This window comes from Podarcis raffonei, chromosome 1 (assembly GCF_027172205.1).
Source record: "Podarcis raffonei isolate rPodRaf1 chromosome 1, rPodRaf1.pri, whole genome shotgun sequence".
In the NCBI taxonomy this organism is placed as follows: domain Eukaryota; kingdom Metazoa; phylum Chordata; class Lepidosauria; order Squamata; family Lacertidae; genus Podarcis; species Podarcis raffonei.
In genome coordinates, this window is record NC_070602.1 from 61756151 (window position 1) to 61780246 (window position 24096).

General features: G+C 39.5%; 1 protein-coding gene across 4 annotated transcripts in view; it reads left to right on the forward strand.

Annotated features, from left to right (window-relative positions):
• Window positions 1-24096, forward strand: part of LUZP2 (leucine zipper protein 2) — a 287595-nt gene that overhangs the window by 250449 nt on the left and 13050 nt on the right. For all 4 annotated transcript variants that reach the window (XM_053389373.1, XM_053389393.1, XM_053389383.1 and 1 more), the window contains one exon: window positions 18486-18575. In XM_053389373.1, coding sequence (XP_053245348.1) covers window positions 18486-18575 — 90 coding nt within the window. The remainder of the gene's footprint in view (window positions 1-18485; window positions 18576-24096) is intronic.

Consider the following 24096-nt stretch of genomic DNA (forward strand, 5'->3'; position numbering starts at 1 on the left):
AGTATTTTAATTCACCTACATTGCATACAGCATTTGGGCAAGAATCTGTTTTTTAATGGAACCTGGGATCTTCTGTATGCTATGCAATTGCTCTTCCATTGAGGTATGGCCTACCCTCAAATGGGTTTACGGTGTGAATATTCATGCAACACATGCGTGATCTACGCACAGGGGTTGCTTACTGGAGTTTTCTTGTAGTAGGGTAGCATGAAGAGTTGGAATTATTTGACAGAGTGTACCTTTTGCTAATGGGCAGAGTTAGTTTGCATCACGGCACTCCATTTAAGAGGGACTCATCATTCCAAGCATGGGAACTAGATACTGGATTGACCCAGCATAATACAGTGGATAAAGTGCTAGTTTAGGAAGATCAGACCTTGGACCAGGAATCATCTTCTCTCGTCCCTTTGTAACTTACAGTGTTACTGTGGGAATAAAATGGACAACAATGACATGTACACCACCCTAAGATGGATAGAATAAAAATGTAAATGACAATTACAACAAGCAGTGTGTCTTGGCTTGACCACTGCTGATTCTAGAATGGAACGGTGATGAGTGCAGGATAACAGCATCTGGAAAGGAGTAGCAGCATCTGAGGATTCTAGAAGCAAAAACAGAAAGGACTATGTGAGCCAAGAAAGCAGGGGGGGGGGGGAATGAATTTTCAAATGCCTGAATCAAAAATACAATTTTCTTTCTTCAGGGCCAATCTGAATAAGTAAGCTTCTTCATCATTATAAACTTGACGTGGTGGGCCAGAGAGAACTGCATCACAAAACCCAGAGATGTGCACATTTCCAAGGAGAACTGTGTCTTGGTCTGCATATTGATTTGGGAATTTGTGTAGGTTCATACTAAAAAATGACCAAAACAAATCTCCCCCATTGCTGCACGACAGTGCCTCTTCTTGAAATAAATCTACAGAAGCATCACTGCTTTCCAGGAGAGCCTGGGCATGATTTTCTCATGAGTCTGTGGCTTTTTTGGGATCTTCTGAACAGGAGCCTCTTCATGTCTGGCTCTGCACTGTGACCCCAGCACCATCTGATGTTTGGAACACTCACCAAGGGAGTGCAGCCTGAGTTTGCAGCCTGGATGAAGCTAGCATATTTCAGAGTCAACCAGCCCACCCTTCTCTTTGCATTGTATCATCACAGATGGTTCTGTCCTTAGGAAAGTGCTTGAATCATTAGCTAAATTGGCTTTAAAGGAGCACAATTACATGACAGAAGAACATTTGCCTCCCCTTCAAAATCCAGCAGGGATAAAAATCAAGATGCATAGCAAAGCAAATGCAAGTTAATGAGACTTGCTTTCTTCTTAGGTTATCAATGAACTTGTTAACCTTGCTCCTTCCGACCCATGGGTTTTGCATACTAAGATTGCTGTGAGAATGAGAGAGAAGCTGCGTTTGTGTTTCCTTTCTTCCGCTGAATATTATGTCCCTGTTATATTTCAGCCAAAAAGTTAAGAAGTGACAGAAGCTGCAGGCAGGTGTGGGAACACCCACCCAGTTACAGTAAAAAATCCCCACGGATAATCACATGAAGCAATTACTTTACCATTGTCACTGTCTTCTCAACATATTGCTGTTGGTTGCTGGCAATTTCTGTGTTCAGAGGAGGTGGTGTATATCATCAGGAGCGGCATACCCCCTTGAGCTTGGGAGCTGGCTTTTGTAAATGTTTGCATTTATCTTTCAACTGTTCTCCCTTTTATGTCAGCATCATGTGTTCTCCCAAGTATATCTTCATATGTCGATACAGAAAGATTGAGTGTCAATAACTGCACACGTAGAAGGGCTTTGAGTATGTCCTTTCAGCTCCCCTTGAAATGATGTTCTTTAAACGGCAACAAAATCTGAAAACAATGAGCTAACACTCTACAGGTAATAAATGAGAAATTATGTAGATTCGTAGTGCTGAACGTTGCATTTTCCATTGGATTAGCATAAAATTACAGGCACAGGTGTTTCTGTAATTGGGAGCCATTTGGAGAATTCACTATGTTCAATGACCCTCTGCTGGGTTGTTTGCCCAGTTGTGATGGAGGTAATGTGTTAATAGTGTAGTTTCTGTCATGTAAAATAATGCAGTAATGTTGTCTGGAATTCAGGTTCCAACAGCATTTATGATGATAATTTTGTTCTTTGCAAGCTTCCACCCCCTGTTTAACTGTATTTCTTTTTCTCATTTATACATATTTGTCTCAGTCCACAAATCATTTCTTGATTTGCACATAGTTTGATTGTGTCAGAACAATGACTGCCTAATCCAAAATCCCATCTCTGAGAGTCCCCAGTACAGTGGTACCTCGGGTTACATACGCTTCAGGTTACATACGCTTCAGGTTACACACTCCGCTAATCCAGAAATAGTGGTTCAAGTTAAGAACTTTGCTTCAGGATAAGAACAGAAATCATGCTCCGGTGGCACGGCAGCAGCAGGAGGCCCCATTAGCTAAAGTGGTGCTTCAGGTTAAGAACAGTTTCAGGTTAAGAATGGACCTCAGAAATGAATTAAGTACTTAACCTGAGGTACCACTGTATTACAAAACAGGGTGGTCAGACAGTACTCCAGAATTTGAGATTCAGGGCCTATGTATAGGTCCCATGTGTAGGCTAATGAAACATCATCCAGGATTGTCATCTGTAGCAGAACTCATTACATATATTTGCTTTGAGAGGCTCTGTTTTGTTAGCTGACATGCCGTATTTTTAAATGTGTTCATTCTGATACAATTAAACACCTCAGCTTAAAAATTTAAAGACAACCGAAAGGTATAAAAATGCAGTAAAAATTGAAACTGCAAATTCAACATAAGAGTAAGAATGTAGCAGAAAACAATAAAATGTTATAATAATAAAAACAACTGCAGCTCTCAGTGGCCCAGTTCAAATTTGTCTAATAAAGTACCCTGAAAACAGGCATTGCATTTGATTCAACACTGCTACCATGGTTAATAAACCACATTTTCTTATTACTCCCAAAGAAGGGTTTATTCTCTGGTTTGTAAATAGAGATATAGCTGCAACTGTGGTCTATTGAACACAGGAAGTGTTCTATAGGGCGCAAAAAAAAATGGAGGAAGAGGAAGCATGTGATGCAAGGTTTGCTCTCAGTCTATTACTGTTGCTACACAGAAACGGGATTAGTAGTCTAACGATGATCAATGACCAAAATTGAATCTATATCAAAACTATATATGTAAGAACCTAGAAGGGAAAAACATTCTTTATTCCATGAGGAATATTTTTTTAACAAATATCATACAGATGTTAATGAAGCAGTTAACTGAATTTTCTTTTGGATTTGTTATTAGCAACAATCCTATCCATAATACTAGCATGCACTCAATGTTAATGGACTTTGCAGTAGTCAGGAATTTGGGTGTTTAATACCCAGAAAAAGCTATTTATAGTTTCATATATTCTGATGCCATAAAGGTATAATAAATATAATTTGTTACCCTAGGAAACTTGGGGGGGTTTGAGCCAGTTTATTGCCCTGTACAAAGTGGAGAAAATGCTTTCCTCCTGCATTTTTTTTCTTCTAGAAATGGGTGATGAGGCAACTGTAGTTAATTAACTGCAATAAGAAGCTTTTGGGTGCTCAGGGAATATGTAGTGCTTATAATGGTAGCATGCTTAAAGGAGGTCAGAAGAAAAGTTTTCTCCGGTGAGATGGTTATCTAAAAATGGCACAATGCAACTGTGCTGAGAGAAAAAGTTGAATTTCAGGGTCCAGGCTGAATTGAAGTTCCTGGGTTGTTCTTGCTGCTGCTGCGAGCATACTGCTGACTTCTTGCTGTGCACTCCCATAATGCCTATACAATGTATGTCTTTCAACACCAGCAATGTTCAAGCCTACTGCGATCTAGGTTCCTTTTCCATATCAGATTATTTGTCAAGGAATAGTCTTCTATTAGTCTTCATTAAGTACTTTAACTAGCCTTTTAAAATAATTGATAATGTTGCTGCCTTTGGCAGTTTTGATTATTTTATATTCACTGTGTTTTTTAAGATATTGTGAGTCATCTTGGGTATTCTATGCCCAAAGTGGCAGCAGATAACTAATTGTATGTATGTATGTATGTATGTATGTATGTATGAATAAGGAATCATTCCAAGCTAGCCATTGACCCTTGGACATTACAAAGTATTCTGTGATGTGTTCAAGGATGTACAATTAGTTCATATGGTATAGTCCTGTTGAGATTTCCCATACACCCTAGTACATGCAGCTAATGTCAGTGATATGTTACAGTGCTGTTTCAAATTGTTTTCATTTCCTTTTATAAATTTGAGCTGCCCTCATTCTGGGGAGAAAGAGTGTGATATAAATTTGAATTTTCAGAGAAGCTTGTCTGTTGTTGCTGATCTTCTAACCAAAAAACTTAATATAAGCTTCCAGAAAAAACCCATTTGAAAATGACTGCTATCTGATTATGGGTTCTTACATAGGCTCAAACCAACATGCCATTTTTCCCCCCTGGATGAAATAGCTTTCTGCTACTACAAAGACTGATTTTCTGCATGGGTGTGAAAGGTGAGAGACTGGTGTTCTATGAATGTAGAACTACAAGGACAGTGCCACAGGATAAAACCACACTGCAACAAAAGGTACAGGACCCCTCATTGCAAAGACTGTGATTACCTGTGATCATAGCACTGATTGTGCACATATGCTGAGCAGCTCATCGGCTTGTAGCATTCAATTGCAAGCAATGTTTAGAGCAGGAATCTACCCCCTGATAGGACAAACACAGTTTATGCAGGATTCCTAAGTTTGGTTATTGCTAGCTCTAGAAACAAGATAATGCAAACACAAATTTCAATAATATTTTTGAAATTACATATTTAAATGTTTTAGAAATCAGTGTATTTTACAAACTAATTAGAGATTGATATATTTATATAGTGCTTTGAAATGTTCAACGTACTCTTCATGCTTCTCTATCAATATTTATTATGTAAAGGTAGGTTGACATCATTATCTTGATATTGTTGATGGAGGCTGAGTCTTTTTAAAAGACATCTGAAGGCAGCCCTGTTTAGGGAAGTTTTTAATATTTAATGCTGTATTGTTTTTAACACTCAATTGGGAACCGCCCAGAGTGGCTGGGGAAACTCAGCCAGATGGGCGGGATATAAATAATAAATTATTATTATAATATTATTATTATAAGGTAAAGGTGGAATTTTCATGGCGGTAAAATCAAATCTGAACCAAATACTTCCTCTTAGCCACAACATTACACTACCTCAGTTTAGGGAGGTTAGTGTTCTGTGAGATGTAATGCTATGTCTTGTTCTGTTCTATAGTTCAGCAGAAGGAATTTAGGAACAGAAAGGCAGTAAAGTAAAACAAAACAAAACAAATGAACTTGGGAGTTCAGATAATAAAGCTGTATGCTTAAAACAGATCAGTTATAAAGTGATCTCCTGTAGTTTTTGTCTTGATGTGAAAGTAAACAAGGCAGTGACAACATTGACTGTGAAGAGGGCAGTGCCAGCACTGCCTTCAGAGACTTGCCAGAAATCTCAAAGCATCTGCAATAATACCTAGAGCACTTTATCTCCAGCTGGCAAAGCAGCTGCTACTCTGCAGGGCTGTTCTGCTGATAAGTATTTTTCACAGTTATCAGACCTTTAAACTGAGATGTAAGCTTAAGTGCAGGGTGGCATGGCAGAACTCAAGACAAAGCAAATGGGATAATTGCGGAAACAATGAGCTCATATACTGAAGGGAACTCTTATTTGGTCAGTCTCTTTCTTTCTCTCAACTTGATTTTTTAAAAAGAAACCTGCGATGACTTCTTACTTTCTGTTTAGTTTGTCTCCAGAAGAAGACATGAAATCAAAGTGACAGTCCAGTTGTCAAAACAGCAAGGAACACATCTATTGAAATGCATGGATCTTATAGGATAAAGTGGCTTCAGGCTTATACCCTAAATATCCCATTTGTATTCTGGATGCAATCCCAGAAAAGTTGGCTTGCTTTTGCACAAATGAGAACAAAAATGCTGGAATACTGGACGCAAATAAAAAGCAATGACCACATTGCTGGGTTTCCCTCTACAATTTCCCATAAGATAAATGTTTGTGTTGCTTTCCTACATATGCAGCCAATCTGTTGAAGTTAGGTTCGCAACACAGATGCAGAAAACAGGAAACCAGGTCTTGGTCAACCACAACGTTGTAAGATAAAATTTAAGTTACAACCAATAAAAATCTGTTTTTTGACCATTCATTCTGATTTGCTGGCACAAAACTTACATGGAGGTCATTCAATACCTGGTCTTTATTGTGCATTCATCCTGATTCACTTGTGTGGTAGTTACACATCTTTCCATTACACAAGTCATTTATCCCACAATTTTTTCTGCATTTCCCAATCACTTTCCTAACCTCCCACGGAATAGATAATGAAGGTGACTAATGCTAAAGGCAACAAAAGGAGGTGCTGTTGTGTCTAGCCCTCTTCCAAGGTGACATAACACATTGTGCATACATTTCCTTTAGAAAAATAAACAAGGTTGCAATCCTTAACACACTTATCTGGGACTATTCCAGTTTAAATCTATGGGGCTTGTTTCTGAGCAGATATGAATAGGATTACACTATTAAGTGTATTTATTCTTGGTTTTTCTCCAGTTTATCTTCTTTTTGGTTTGTTACAGCTTGTCTTTTTATATAAGACTTAAAATGTAATACCACTAAACACATGGAAATGACACGCTAAGAACAGTAAGAGACACGTATCCCTATTTCTTTTTGTAAATACAGGTAAGAGTGTTGTGGCACTTTAAAGACTAAGACATGTACTATTTCTTATGTGTGTGTTACCATATGAACACAAGAAGCCCCTGCTGGATGAAGCCAGTGACCCATCTAGTCCAGCCTCCTGTTCTCACAGTGGCCATCCAGGTTCCTATGGGAAGCTTAAAAGCAGGAACTGTTTCACATAACCAAAAAGCAGTTCTTTGACCTCAAGAGCTTGCAATCTAAATTCTAAGTCCAAGTATAGCTATACATTTTTGCGCTTCATCCCATTGTGTGTGTCTATACACAGACATATACGCAGGGAAACCAAAATGCTTGTTTACAAAGCTATTGTACTATCAACTGTACTATATGCTTGTGAAACATAGACAATCTCCAACTCCTTGAAAGATCCCCTCAACGGTGTCTCTGAAATTTTTTACACGTCGCTTGGGAAGACAGGCAAACTAATATCAGTGTACTGGAAGAAGCAAAGATCACCAGTGTTGAAGCAATGATTCTTCAAAATCAACTTTGTTGGACTGGACATGTTGTGCGGATGCCTGATTATCGTCTTCCAAAGCAACTACTCTATTCCGAACTTAAAAATGGAAAGTGTAATGCTGGTGGTCAATAAAAGAGATTTAAAGACTGTCTCAAGGCAAATCTTTAAAAAAGTAGTATAAACACTAACAATTGGGAAACACTTGCCTGTGAGCGCTCCAATTGGAGAACAGCCTTTACTAAAGGTGTCATGGGCTTTGAAGACGCTCAAACTCAGGACGCAAGGGAGAAATGTGCTAAGAGGAAGGCACGCTTGGCAAATCCACACCATGATCAACTCCTGCCCAGAAACCAATGTCCCCACTGTGGAAGGATGTGTGGATCCAGAATGGGCCTCCATAGTCACTTACGGACTCATTGTTAAAAACGTGTTTATGGAAGACAATCTTACTTGGCTACGAGTGATCGCCAAAGAAGAGGAAGACAGAGGTTCATAGAGTACACCCCCCCCCATAAATCCCCAAGTGTAAGAAATAATGTTCTTAACTGTAACTTTCTGAAACACATAGTTTCCCAGGGGGCGTATATTAAAGAAGTGCTCACGATTCCCCCCTGTTTTTTATTGAGAACATCTTTCAGCCTAGTCCCTCTAAGTGGGGCTCTTAGCAGTGTCTGAGGCTTTTGAGAAAAGAACACTTTCCCCAGGCTCTTGAAACCCCATGGAATGCTTTCTTGTATCTCTTTTAAATGGCTGTTACTGTCATAGATTGATCCCAGCAGACCTCCTTTCCACTATTAGCAACTAGTTTGCCCAGTAGGTCTGGGGCAAAGAGTTGTGCAGTGTGGAAAGTTTCAGTGTTTTAAAATGAAACAATGTATTCCTGTGTTTTTATCAATAGGCAGCTGAGGAAGTTGCTGTTTTTCCTTTGACCCACAGAGAAGATTTTGAAACAAATGGGGGAAAGTGTCACAATAATAAAAGCATAGTTACTAGCATTGGTACTGCATATGTTAATACTTACAACATATGCTGAAAGAGGCTATGAACAGGAGATGCAAGACAGCAATAATACACCTTTTAATGACAATTATGAAACAGATTAAAGTTTAATCAACGTTTCAGAGAACTAGGAGGAGGACCCACAAAAGTCCAATGTCTAAATGTGGAGTTGTCCTCCTTAACACAATATATCCAACTCAAGGAATCATTAGAAATTGATGGATATTTGGTGATTTTTTTAAATGTACCATGTGTACATGTACTCCAATTCCTATCAAAATTGTCTTTTTCCTAAAGGAATTTCCACTTAGTGGAATTCCTTTGTTCAAATCCACAAATAGAAAGGCTTTAATTCCAAAATATACCTCACCTAATGGAGTGATTTTTCACCACTTCCCTCTCCCCCTGCAACCTCCACTCAACTACTACAAAAAGTTGGGGAGCCTCCAGAACAGCATGGAAAGTGGTACAGGAATATTTAGGGGGAGGTGGAATTGCTTAAAATCACCTTCCACCTTCCATTATCAGAGGCCTCTACTAAATTGTCTGGCAAAGGGTTGGGGCTAGGCTGAAATTTTGTATTTGGAGGCCCACTATCAGTTGCTTTGGAGTGCTTTTTCTGGAAGAAGAAGAAGCAAACTCCCATGTGCTATTGGTCCTCTGGCAAGTGGCTAGGACCAGGACACAAGATTCATTCACTTCAATAGTCAATAGCCACAGCTCTATTGAAGTTCTTTTTGAGATGGCAAGAAATTAAGCAGCCACTTTTTAGTCATGTCTGGGGTCAAACTGTCCTACCCCTGTTCATTTGCTTGAAGCCAAAGTATCACTACATTGCCTAACACCTATTTACTACTATGGAGAAGTGTGTGTGTGTGTGAGAGAGAGAGAGAGGGGGGGGGCAAGACAGGAGATAAAGCAAGGTCACCATACAATAATGCCGATAACTTTTGCTGCATTGCAGAAAGTTGTCAGATCTCATCAAGGTGCACTTTTTAAGGAATAAGGCTTAATCTTACACCATAGGATTAGTTACACAGAAACTGCCTTATACTGTGCTGGATCATTGGTCATATCTAGCTCAGTACAGTGGTACTTCTGGTTAAGAACTTAATTCGTTCCGGAGGTCTGTTCTTAACCTGGAACTGTTCTTAACCTGAGGTACCACTTTAGCTAATGGGGCCTCCTACTGCCACCGCACCACTGCCACACGATTTCTGTTCTCATCTTGAACCAAAGTTCTTAACCCGAGGTACTATTTATGGGTTAGCGGAGTCTGTAACCTGAAGCGTCTGTAACCTGAAGTTACACTCATAACCCGAGGTATCACTGTATTGTCTATTGTATTGTCTATTGTATTGTATTGTCCTGTCTGGGGTTTCAGACAGGAACCTGTCCCAGTCTTACCTGGATATGATATGGACTGAACTTGGGATCTTCAGCGTGCTATGCAGCTGCACTTTCACTGAGCTATGGCCTTCTCTGTGCGGCTTTAGCCATTAAGCAAGGTTTCTGTAACAACTGAATTATTTGGCATAAGCTTTTCATGCTGGCATCAAACCAACATGGTTGGGCATCTGCCAAGGGGCCACACCATAGAAGGGGGCACTTACAAAAGCCCCCTGGATCCTCTTCCCTTCACTATTGCAGTCTGTTTGTTCTCATTCTGGCCCAGAGGGATGAACAAGCAAACAGTGGGGTTGAGGTGCAGATCCTTGCTTTCTCATTGGCCCTCTTCTTCTTCTTTTTCTTCTTTCTTCCTTCTTCTTTGGTGATCACTCATAGCCGAGTAAGATTGTTTTCCATGAACACAGTCAGGGGAAAAAGAGGCAGACTATGTTTACAGCACCTTTTCTTGCCCCTCCCCCTTTTGGGGGTGAGCAAAGTGGACCCTAAGTAGGACTGCTCAGTCGTGGATACAACTGCCGAGCTACTAAACTGCCTCACTCCTTAAGTCAGAACGACAGAACCTGTATCCACCGGCCATGTGCCGGTTCATGACTAGGGGCTTCCAGATTTCACGGTCCTGCCACCATTACCATTTGCTGATCACCACGGAACTTTTTGGGAGAGGGATGGTTTGGGTTTGGGATGGCTTTTTGGAAGACACCTGTGCAAGAATTTGTTTTATGTGTGGAGATCAGTGCACACTGACCAACACAAAGTCTTTGCAGTAAGGCTCTATTCCGATGGCACGAGTATCACGACGACCAGTAGATTCTTATTTGCTGCAGCCTTCATTTGCCTTCACAGCCGTTGTAACATACCGCTTGTTATCACCCGCCTGTTCAGCCATTGAGGACTTTTTGGATCATTCTTTGTCTAGCTCCTCCCCTTTGACCTTACTGTCTTGGGTGACCCTGCTGGGATTATGAGACTCCCAATGGCTTTGCTCATGAGGCTCATAGAAACATGCAAGCCCACTGCTAGTAAGCAGGTAATGGCAATGATGGGGAAAAGAAGCAACCACAGCAGCGAATAATTGTTAGAGTCACTGAAGGAGAGGAGGTCCAATGAGGGTTTACTGCCCAGCAGCATCTCAGAACCTGGAGTTGGCAATCTGAGGATTTCTTTATACAGTGAGGTCTACCTGAATCTAATGCTGCAAGCTAATAGTCTATTGCACATATCAGCTGGGTGTTCTCTTTCAAAATATGAAAAGAGAAAGTAGTAAGTGGTGAAGATTTTTTTTAAAAAAATATGATTATATTCTTTCGCTTTAGAGATGGTGGCCTCCATAAAATATGGTTCAGTAAAACCTTTTAGCACAGAGAGGGAATTCGTGTTTATGCTAATTGGTACCTGCATGATGCCTGCAAGGAAATAATCACCACTTTGGGCAATCAGTTTGGCTTCAGGGTTTTCCTTTATTCTTTTAATCAAATGAATGCAAATTAATTTAGAATTTCTTACCAGCTGTGTTCTGATTTAGGTAGGGTGATTTACGGAACAGCTGGTGAATGGAACGCTTTAACTTTGGGAAAGGTTTGGCCTAGGATAACCATGTCAGATCCTTTTCAGAATTTTTTGAACAATAGTGCCTGTTCATTAAAGAGACTGAGAAACCAAACATTATAACAAATGCCTGGGATCTTCTACCATTCTCTTTGTATGTCCAGATGTTGTTGGATTACAACTCTCTTCATCCCTGACCATTGGTCATGCTGGTTGGGGCTTGGAAGAAGTTCAAATCCAACAACATCCAGAGGGCATCAGCTTAGTGAGAACTGGTTTAAGCACATTTACAAATGGCAGGTTTTTCAGTTTACTCGTATTTGCATAGCTGTTTATTTATTGCTTTTATAACCCATTCATCACCAAAAGAACCTGAGAGTGGGTGCACAACATTTCAAAATGACGATTAAAACAGTTAATCAAAACCTGTTCAGAAATAATTTTCCACAAATATAACAATATTGCAAAGAGGAACTAGATCCATTCAAAGATCTGAGCAGAGAAATGTGTCGTAAACTATTGGCAGAATTTTAAAAGAGACAATACCTTGTGTATCCTCAAGGGGAAGGAGTTACATAGCCTAAGGACCACCAGTAAGGAGGCCATCTTGTGCGCTGTTGCTCCCTAGATTTCAGAAGGCACTGCCACCACAAACAGATTCTCTTCAAGCTGCAATTTTGAGAGTTCAATTAAGTTTGCATTTAATGTGAATATACTTACCATATTTTTCCATCTATAAGACGCCCCCTATTTTTGGGGACTCCAATTTAAGAAAATTGGGAAAGATATATCCGTGTATAAGACACCCTCAAATTTTGGACATTATTTTTTAGGGAAAAAACCTAGTCTTATACATGGAAAAATACGGTAATTTGCACTTTCTGAAACAATTTGCAAACCAAAAGAAACCATCCTTTGAAATTAGCATGTTGCTGAATTTCATATTGTAGTCCCCCAGCCAAATAATGTGTACAGAAATGCATATACTAGAGTACGTCTATAAATGAATATAGTCTTGAAAATAACATACAAAAATACTTTATATAAGAGGAAATTGTTTTGCAAAAAAATGTGCAGTTAGGGAAGGAGGAATATAAAAAAACATGTATATTAGAGAAATCTGCCCAACCCAATGGGGAAATGTAGAGAACCAAACTGGAAAAAGTGAGAAACTGAGGAAAAACTGAAATTGACACATATGACACAGCTACTTTCAGTTGCTGTTATGTGTGAAGCATCCTACAGAGGCTTGTGCTTTTGATTCTTCCAGAAGGGGTGGGTCATGTATGGGAGACACAGGTTCTTCACAGAACTGGAGGTCCAGAATGCTCTTGCTAGTTTCTCCTACCAAGCTGCTCTGACCTTCTGTGAAAAAATGTATTGGTATTTGTCCCAAATACCAAGCAAAAAAATCTCCTAGATAGATGTTCAAATGCACAGTGGGCCTTGCCAAGCTTAGGTTTAGTCCTGGCCTATTAGTTGCCATCTGTCTGGCTGCTCATCTGTCATTATTGTTGCCTCACAGGGAGTTAACTGAGCTGGCATCAGCAGACTTCAGCCGGCCAGATTGGAGGGATAAGATGAAGCTTCATATTAAAGTGGGCATTTTGATAGAAGTGTAATTGTATTTTAAATGTGAGTAGCCGTACCACAAAGGCAAAGGGGGGCCTTTGTCAAATTTAGAAACATTGCTATCTAAATTTAAGGTGAAATCCTAAATGTCTACTAATGCCACAGGGTAAAGTCATATATTTCAAAGCTACCCTGGTAATTGGCTTAATAGGCCATGTCTTCAGCAGATTTTCCCATATTGGTTATTATTGCATGGTTATTCTTTTTTTAAAAAAAAAAAAAAAACCCGTCAGTTCTCATTGTGTTTACTTGCTTCATTTATTTGATGCAAATTGAACATTTTATCTCTTTGGGATAATAGGGCCTCACACTACACTTGTTATATCTAAATAGTCTATGACTTGGCCATGTTGCTCAAATTATTTCAAGCAACTGCAGTGGGAAAATGGTGTGGAGAGGCATGTCTTCCAATATTTCATTTATTTGATCCCATTACCAAATACTAGTGTGATGTCCCTTATGAATATAGGGACTGCCGTTGGTTCATCTACCTCAATATTGTTGACACTTATTAACTGTAGCACTCCAGGCGTCTCTCCCATACTTACTTGGAAATCCTGAGGACTGAATATAGGACCTTCTGCACACAAAGCAGATGTTCAATCATTGAGCTACAACCTTCACCACACTCCTGAAATGGAGAGCCCCAATTCATGATTCCCAAGTCAGCCCTGTCCTCACAGAGTGAATCATAAGCGTATTTCCTGTTCTGTTTCAAGCAGTAATGGCCTCAGCAGTACAGTAATCCTGACCTAAGGTACAGTGAGGAGGGAAAGTATTTGATCCCTTGCTAAATTTGCCCGTTTGCCCCCTGACGAAGAAATGACCAGTCCATAATTTTAATGGTAGGTTTATTGTAGCTGTGAGAGACAGAATAACAACAGGACAACCCCCAGAAACCCAGAAGACAAAAGTCAGCGATTGATGTGCATTATAATGCGTGAAATAAGTATTTGATCCCTTTGCGACAGATGACTTAGTACTTGGTGGCAAAACCCCTGTTGGCAGTTACAGAGGTCAGACGTTTCTTGTAGGTGGCCACCAGGTTTGCACACATCTCAGGAGGTATTTTGTCCCACTCCTCTTTCCAGATCCTCTCCAAGTCAGTAAGATTTCAAGGCTGATGTGTAGCTACTTGAGCCTTCAGCTCCCTCCACAGATTTTCGATGGGATTAAGGTCTGGAGACTCGCTAGGCCACTCCAGGACCTTAATGTGCTTCTTCTTGAGCCACTCCTTTGTTGCCTTGGTCGTGTGTCTTGGGTCATTGTCATGCTGGAATACCCATCCTTGACCCATTTTCAATGCCCTGGCTGAGGAAAGGAGGTGCTCATCCAAGATTTGACGATACATGGTCCTCTCCATCATCCCTTCGATGCAGTGAAGGTGTCCTGTCCCCTTAGCAGAAAAACACCCCCAAAGCATAATATGTCCCCTTCCATGTTTGACTGCCCTGAGATCATTGACAAGTCCCCCCCCCCATATAGTTCTGGTACTGTAACGAGCTGGGATTACAGGTAAAACCTCTCCCTTACAGCAGGTGCTTCTAATCTCAGCTCGTTACATACAGCGAAGATACCAGGTAGCCTGACATCTGACTGGTTGATAGGGGATCAAATATTATTTCACTCATTATAATGCACATCAATCTCTGACATTTGGAAAGGGCAAAGGAAAAGTCTAGGCTGAGGTGAGGTACAGGAAGGCAGAGGACTATGGCTACGGAACATTCCATGGGTTCCCAGTGATTTTAAACCAGTGGTCACATTTTTAAATTTGAGAAAGTGCTGTGGGTGCCAGTCACAAAATAGCTGCCATGGGTGGCCTGGCATAGCACAAACCTCCCATGGAAACCGTATGGTTGCTGTGAGGTCACCTGTGTCCTACTCACTGTTTTTTTTAAGAAGAAAAGATGCCGGTACTCACCAAGAAGTTGTCACAGTAAATGCAACTTTTAACATTTAACACTGCATACCCATGCATCTCTCTCTCACACACAAATCCCTCCCCCTTCCTCCCTCACATTCACCACATACATCTCACACACAGAGACCATATGTATATATAAGCCTCCCCCTTCCTCCTCACCCTCTCTCTCTCTTTTACCCCATTCCTGTGGCCTTCCCTGCACCTGCAGTATACAGTCAACGAGAAGCAATGCTAGTTTAAAAATGATACATGGATGCTTCCGGTCTCCTCACAGGCATGCTGGTGGAAGAAGAGAGAGCGGGAATGAATGAGCATGAGGTTTGCCCAAGTTAATTCATGTAATACTAAATTATGATTTAGCATTATGCCCAAAGTAAGCTGGAAATACATAGCTTGCTTTTCATATGTCATTCAAGGAGTTATGGAGCAGGTTGCTGGACCCCAAGCCTAATGGAAATGGGATTTCTTCTCACTTCATAATAGCTAGAGCTGCCATACGTCCTGGACATTACTGGGGGTTGGCTAACAAAGGAAAGACAAGTGGAAAGAGTTATAAATAAAATTATAGAACAAGGTAAGGAAACCACAGACCCAGATCAAATAAAGGTTAAGTTCAGAAATTTCTATAAAAAATTATACGAATTGGAACACAAAGAAGAGAATAAAATTAGAGATTATGTCAGAGGAAATAAATTTCCGGAAATTGAAAGCAGTGAATATATTTATTTAAATTCGGATATAGAGACTGAAGAGATTATAGAGGTGATAAGGAACAGTATCCTTAAGTTCTGGATTTGGAGAGCTGGGACAAAGTCTTTGGGTGGCATGGCTACCTAGGACATGACAAAATAAAAGCACATAGAGGCTTTACTAACCATTTGGTGAGGAAGGCCCTATTTGAAGTTTGGGAAAGGAACAAAGCAGTAGTAACAACTAAAACTCCCTGGTGGCTATCGCCTATAAAACCATCGGCTAGTCATAGAAATAACATGAAAGATAACTGGCTAACATATAGGGAACTTGTGGAGGAGATAAATTATTGCCCAAAAGTGAAAAAATTTGAAGAACTAAAACAGAGTGGGGTTAATTGGCTAGAATACTACCAGCTAACAGCAACGTTCAAGAAGGATAAAAAATCAAAGGGTTTTGATAAAAAAAAAATCGGTATGGGAAAAGGAAATATTATATAATAATCAAAAGACTATCTCAAAAATCTACAAATTGTTACAGAATGGACAATGAGAAAAAGAAGAAAAGGGAAATGCCATTAAAAAGTAGGAACAAGATCTAGGCCATACAATAGAATACAAAGAGTAGAAAAATTATGGACAAAAACCATAAATTTCACAGCATGTTATTTAATATGAGAGAATTATATGAAAATGTACAGTGGTACCTCAGGTTAAGAACTTAATTCGTTCTGGACGTCCGTTATTAACCTGAAACTGTTCTTAACCTGAGGTACCACTTTAGCTAATGGAGCCTCTTGCTGCTGCCGCGTCGCCACCGCACCATTTCTGTTCTCATCCTGAAGCAAAGTTCTTAACCCGAGGTACTATTTCTGGGTTAGCGGAGGCTGTAACCTGAAACGTCTGTAACCTTTTCTTTTTTCTTTTTATTTTCTTTCATTCTTAGTTTTGTGTTTTAATCTGTAAGATTTGGAATTGTTTCTTTTTTGTTTTGGCGTATTGTTATATTTTGTTGTTAATATTAGTAAATATTTTAAAAGAATAAAAAAGAATAAAAAAGAATGCAAGGGTGTTACAATCTGATCCAAAAGGTGTTGTGAGTGAAAAGCTATCTGAACAGCTGAAAATTAGCTTATTCGGTGAAAAAAACCTGAAATGACATACCAATGTCAAAAAAAGGTCACTAACTAGAAGCATCATGATTAGAGAGCACCGTAGCAGTATTAGGCAGTGAAGAGATAATGAAAGACACGGAAGATTATAATAATACAAAGAAGAGAAATGGTAAGTAGTTTATAATGAAAAGGGAGCTATATAGATTGAAGCAGAGAGAGAAAATAGGAAGCATAGACTGGAACAGGAATGTATCATTCCAGCACAAAATTTGGAGAGCAACACAGAAAAATAATGAGTTTGGCTTGCTATTCTGTTTCAAGCAAACTGGATGTTTAATTCTTCTTTTATATATTATCTTTTACTGAAAGCTGTGCAAACACAAATAGATTTTAGTTTCATCAGCAAGCCCATGCATAAGTTAAATGGACTGCAAACGGCTTTACTTAATTCTTAAGTTTCTGAAATTTGAAACGTGATTTTTGGTCAAGCATGAAAAGGTCTCACCTGTAAATCTCTCTAATTTGTGAAAGTATTGCTGGAATGCGGAACCCTGCATATGCTGCACACACAGTCCTGAAATATGAAAGTCATCAGCAGGCTTCAGAAATGCAAAGACAAATTGGATAAGGGGCTGGAGTGCTTTCCAAAATGATTCACCCCTGAGTGCACAGTTGTACAAGCAGACTGCTAACTAGGTTTTTATTTGACTTGTGAATGGTGTGCTCTTTATAATTAGGATGTAAATTGTAATTAGATATCCGTTATTAGCAATTGCATATCTTACTGTTACAATGAGATTTAAATAAATTATATTAGAAACAAAATGCCACAATAACTTAAGCTCAGTAGCAATTAATTCATACGATAGCTAACAATATGTGTATTTCCAATGGGGAAATTCGGAAGTATTTACTCCACACATGTGGTCGATAATAGCCCTTTTTTTATAGGCTTCATCTTTGCTGACTGGGGGATACATCAAAATAATTTGCAAACTGATGTGGAAATGTGGAGAAATGAACACAAAAGTGGAAAAATGAGAGTAACCAGAATTGACAGATTTAACCATTAGTTGCACCCAAACCTTCACTGCATGAGGCCTTCACACATGCAGTAAGACTTTCCCCTTTCCTCCCTTTTCTTTGTAACCCTGTCACTTTCAAAATCTGCTCCAGGGTGTTGGGGAACACCATGGAGCAGATTTTGTGGGGCTTCAACTCATGCAAGGGACGCGGGTGGCACTGTGGGTTAAACCACAGAGCCTAGGACTTGCCGATCAGAAGGTTGGCGGTTCGAATCCCCGTGATAGGGTGAGCTCCCGTCGCTCGGTCCCTGATCCTGCCAACCTAGCAGTTCGAAAACATGAAGTGCAAGTAGATAAATAGGTACCGCTCCAGTGGGAAGGTAAACGGTGTTTTCGTGCGCTGCTCTGGTTCACCAGAAGTGGCTTAGTCATGCTGGCCACATGACCCGGAAGCTGTACACTGGCTCCCTCGGCCAATAAAGCGAGATGAGCGCTTCAACCCCAGAGTCGGTCACGACTGGACCTAATGGTCAAGGGTCCCTTTACCTTTACCTTTTAACTCATGCAAGGTGCTTCTAGCATTTAGCATCTCCCACTGCAGATCCTAAGCTCTATCCCTGTCCCTCGGCCCTCAAGAGTTGCTTTTCAGGGATGCTCAGAGGCAGGAGAGTTCTCTTTCAAGAGCGTCAAACAGTTCTTCGGATCCAACAGATAGCAAATAATAGTTGTGCTGCTGAATGTTTTGAAATAGATTACTGATTTCCAGGTAGTAATTGTTTACAACAGTTATTTGAAAGAAGGCAGAGACAAATCCAACAGATAAATATCCCTGCAGTATTTTTTCACAGTCTTTTATCTTTCTTGTCATCTAGCAAAGAGCTCCTGAAGACAAAGAGACTCTTCAGGTTTCCTCAAGAAATGAAGATAATAATCAAAGCACCTCGGAATGCAACTCACAAGATGTAAGTTTAATCCATTCAGAAGTCAAGACTTAATGTGCACTGTGTGCAGACTTTAGAGGAGATGCATATTTATTTGGTTGTAATGATCAGAATATGATATATAGCATTATATTAGGGGGAATAAGGTTGTTTTATATTCAGGTGCTGCAAAGGAGATGCCTTTTGATGTAAGAGTCTACTCTCCCTGGTTTTGCTTCAGAGATTAATTAACAGGATTGCAAAGCTTTCAAAAAGGAATGTTAGAAATGTGATTTAATCATCGACTGCTTGTAATCCACCTGATTTATTCACTTGTGAATTTACCACACCAAATCAGTTTACCGGTATTTTCCATAGGGAGGCACATTCTGCTTGCATTGTCACTAGGTATTGCTGGTACAAATAGGAAGTCACTGTGAAGTGTAGCAAATCACAGCAAATCTTGACTAGCCTGATGCCTTGTTATTTATGCCTAGTGGCAGGGATTCAAAATGGAGAAGCGGTTCGCGTGTCAGACTAGAGGGTGGAAGTGGGAGAGAGCCACAGGTTCAAATCCCCACACAGCCATGAAGCTCATTGGGTTACCGTGCACCATTCACTATCTTTCAACCAGCATTCCTTACAGGGTGGTTGTGAGGATGAAATGGCAGAGGGAGAACTAGATACACTGCCTTGAGCTGCTTGGAAGAAAGATGGGGTATCAGTGTCATAAATAAATAGTGCAAGGGTGTGTTTGGATGTGTGTCATATAGAATGGGTTGGTATGCTTTGTGAAAATTGGGAATTTGTTGTATGAAGTAAGCAGCTGAATTCTCCCCTCACGTGGAGATGTGGTTAACGATAGGTAGATTAGTAATTATATAACTGCCCCATTAGAAAGGAAGCCTGTCAGAGATACTTTTTTTGTTAAAATAAAATAAAATAAAATGACCTAAAAAGCATGCTGCAGCATCCGTTCCTCTGGAATGTTCACAATCTGAAATCTGGAATATTTGTAGTACCTTGACATTGGGTGGGCTGTGCTTCCTTTTGACTATCTGTTAGATTGTCTGAAAAGCACTGGAAACACAGAATAGTTAGAAATTCAGAGAAGCACTTGTTAACTATTCAGCAATTAGTGCTATAGAATCATATGAATGGTACTTCTGAGTTGCCTATTTAATCAGCAAAACAATTCTGAAGTGGTGGAAGAATAAAATTGTGCATCACTAAGCAGGTGATGCGTTGGGTGAAGGCAGGGAACTTCATTACTTTGATAAGCTGGGCTGCGTTTCCTGACTTGAACGCAATCAAAACCTTAACTGTTTTCCTCCTGTTCTTTAATCCTCTGCCATTCTCGTCTCATTATAAATAAAGTAACGGAAATTCAGTAACACATTCAAGACTGAATAATAGGATTAGGTTCTGAGTAGTTAGATCTGAAGATAAATTACTACTCGGTAGGAGCAAGTGTGAATTTCTCAGGGCTAGCATTTCTCATTAAGCTTCTGCTTCCAATAATGATCCATAAGAAACTGTACAAAAGAGGTGAAAGAAGCCATATGTAATTAATGAGCCCAAACCATATTAAATGCCGGTACTCTGTTGAAAACGTATGATTCTTTGTCTGATTACACTAGTTGCCAAACAGAAAAATAGTTTTGCACCAGTGTATTTTCTTCCTCTGATGAATTCATTCAAAATCTGAAAGTTGAGCATCTGATTTTTGTAAATGTCAGCAAATTATAAAGTGTATTTCTAAATACCTACCTCTGTTATCTTGCCATTGCTAGTTTCATCGGCTTCCATCTGCTGGAAAGGCAATCTTCTCTACTGATGGAGCCTCCTGATGTGATTTTGAACCTTCATCCTCCAGAGTTATCCATCAGTATTGAATACTCCTCATAGCAGAAGTTCATTTTCTTAACATGAGGAATGCAATGATGGTTGTAATGGACATACAACTTATGCCTTGAAATGCTCTTATGACTTGAAATGCCCTGCTTGGTCCCCACCCACCCTCGTTTTTAATAAATATTGGTGGAGATTATCATTGGGACTGTAGTATGTGCACATTTCCAATGAAAAAGCCAGCTCACATCCCTAGGAGGCAAATTCTGATAAATACCTCTGGAACCTTGTCTTCCAGGGTTACTGGACACCATGGAGAACACTTTTCATTGGAACTATATCAAGGGAGGAAAAATCTCCTCCCATGCATTCCAAGCTTGATTAAAATCCCCTCCCCTACAACATCAACTGAATGAAAAGATAACTACAGGGCAACTGACTTTCGGGATTGTTGGGTGTGCATCAGTAAACGAGGGGAATTAAGACTAAGAGAGCTGAGTGGGGGGTGCTCGTGTAATCTCACTGTATACAAGTTGTACAAGTGACAAGAAAGTATTTTTTTTAAAAAACACAACCTATCGTATTGGCCCGAATATAAGTCACATCCAAATATAAGCTACACTTTTAAAATTCAAGGGGGGGGGGAGAGAAAAAGACAATACCTGAATATAAGCCCTTACTAACCCTAGGTAACCAGACAAACATGCTGTTATTATGAATTCAATTCATTAAATGATAGCACCATTCATGGAAAATAAATTAAAGCAATCACAGTCTAGCATAAATCAATTTGCTGATGCAATATATGCACAGGAATGTGATGTATAACTTTAATCATTGTTAGTACCACCAAGAATCAGAATTGAGCATTTTATAAAACAATTTGCTTTGTTTTCAATTGTTTACATTCATCATCCTATGTCAGATTTCCAGCTCTTTGCCCTTGGTCATCTTTTCTTAAAAGAAAAAAAAGTGGTAACAGTTTTATTTATTTCCACCATACTTCTGCACTAAACAAATCCTTTTAAAAATCATTAATCATTTGGTGGCAGAGGACGCTGAGCAATGGACCATATCATGTACATATTTCTCAGCAACCATGGCATTTAAGCTTCATAATTTGATCACTCACCTTTGGCTATTTGGCTCAGTAGAGTTTATTGAGAGGAGAAAAATGGATGTTGACAAAATCTTATTTGAGATTGACCAACTTTTTGGCCTAAACTTCAGTTGTTCCCTGTTTCCCTTAAAGGGTCAATAAGGGTTAAAACACAGGGACGCACTACTTCATCCCAAGAGAGTTAGCAATATGACTAATGAAGGTGCAGGAGTGCATTTACAAAGTAGGTGGTTTAGTGGTTCTAACTTCTAAGATACTTCTAACTTCTAAGCTTGCTGAATCAACATCCATCTCAGATGTAATACAGCAAAGACTTTCAGGCCCGTGCCAATTCCATTCAAGAACTTTACAAATCTTAAAATATTGGGGTTAATCTGTTACTTGGTATGAGTTGGTGCAGGGGGGGGGGAGATCAAACCATATCAACATGAACCTTATTGGAGCACACCAGACTGCTCCTTGCTTTTAAAATGGTCCTCCTTACATCACTTTCATCCCCCAGTCACAACATACACCACTGTACAATCCTTTAGCACTTTGTGCAGGGTGAAGACATGGTTACATTTGAAAATGAATGAAGATTGATGGTCTGGCTAGTGTTTCTTTTTCACATAGACTGGTCAATGAGCAATTTTTGTTGTTGCACGTCTTCCATAGGAGTAAGCACATGTAACTTCTAGGTGGCATGAGAAGATTGTAAATGAGCCCTATTCTGTTTTTCATTTTTCTTTCAAGCTGGAAAAAATACATTCCCAGCTTCTAATGAGCCTATGGAATCCTTATAATTTAGACCTGCTCCATTTTCATCGACCATAATAAACAAGTTGCATGAGACCAGGCAGGTCTGCAGTGTGCCGTTTTCTTAAGCAGAGTCTTGCTTCATTGATTTAGCTGAATACCTTTATAGTCCCATTGTTGCCGTTTGCATATCCACTTGCATAACTTAATAGCCAAGAGACATGCTGAATTTTACTATTTTATTTTTTCCTCCCAAATTCTTTTAATGAAGATGCATACTTGACTGAGCCACTTTCATAATTTATGCTCCCAGCTGGGTACTTCCCTAGCTTTGCTGTATAATTCACTGGCTGAGCTACCTACTGGAACTTGCTGAATTGCTACATACTTTACTGATCAAGCTGCATATTTCATCACTTGAGTTTTCGCATCCAGGTACTTTTTCTGATCAAACAGCATGCTAAACTGATCAAGAAGGAGTAATGTGTTAAGGCAGGAGCCATGCCTCTGATTGTCCTAGGTAGTTTAATATCTCACTTCACAATTTCCTCACTTCTTTCTCTTTCTAGTGGCTGCATAAAGAGGATGATCATTGCATCATAAGCATACATATTTCATTTGGAAACACAGAAATAAATAAACTTACTTTTCCTTAACAGTCACTTGGTAGTCATAAACTGTCAACATCATTGCTTTTGCCCATCCAAACCTTTCCTTTTACTGACATTTGATTCAGTAAACAACAACAAAATGTAAGCATTAGTCAAGACAGTGTTGTTCCCCCATATAAAAAATGCAAGTAAGGACAAATCTGACATTTCAGTAAAGCATGGCTGATAGAACTTTTACTTGCCTGTCCACAATCCATGGCATTTACTAACTGGGTTCAGGGAGAAGAAGATGTTACAAAGGGGAAGCAGGAAGCAGAAATACATTTAATGAAATAGATCATTTCTCCACCCCCGCCCCTTCCCCCACAAGGATAAATTCTAATTATTATGTTGTATTTCATAGATACAAAAGAGAGCTCTACAGTGCAGAGTCTACACAGAAATGACTTAAAGGATCGTGACATTATAAAGATGCAACACCAATTAGCTCCATTTATCAAGCATCTGTAATTTGTCTGCTCAGGCTGCCCTTGGCCTTGCAAAGCTCCATATTACAGATATTTTAAAACTGGATTAATTAAAATCTGAGTTTGGGGAAAGTTAGCTATCTGTAAAATGTCCAGTTTGATAATATGACTTTGTTAATTTGAGGTCCAATTATTTAGTTCTGGTCATATTTCTTCCATAAGTGAAACATATATGCAGTGTATAAGCTTCCTGTTACTTCATTGCCAGAACTAGCCTTTTGAAAGCCAGTATTGCTGAGAGTACAGAGAAAAAGGATTTTGATATTTGATCTGCTGCTGGTCCTCTGTAATTTAGAACTCTGATGAATGCTACCTTAATTGAATGTTTTGGTGTTTTCTATGGGGATGGAGGGATAGATGGATGGATAGTTTTTAAAAATTCACAGTCTACAAAGAAGTAGATTAGCTGGTTCTTCATTTCAACCAGGGACTTTAATCAAGCCATAAAAGAGAGGAAAAAAACAGAGAGAGGAAAACAGAGAGAGGGGAAAAATGGGACTGCTCCTGAACAAAGTCTGCTCATCATAACTTAGGATTCAGCTATACAGCTGCAAATAAGATGTTTTAAGTGTGTTTTAAATGCAATATACAATGTGACACTTGATGGCGATGGCGAGCCTTATAGAAAATTCAATGTATTTTTAAAAATGCTTTTTAAAAAAGCATTTTCAGTACGGTTTTTATATGTGTGTTGATTCCACCCTGATTTGCATAAG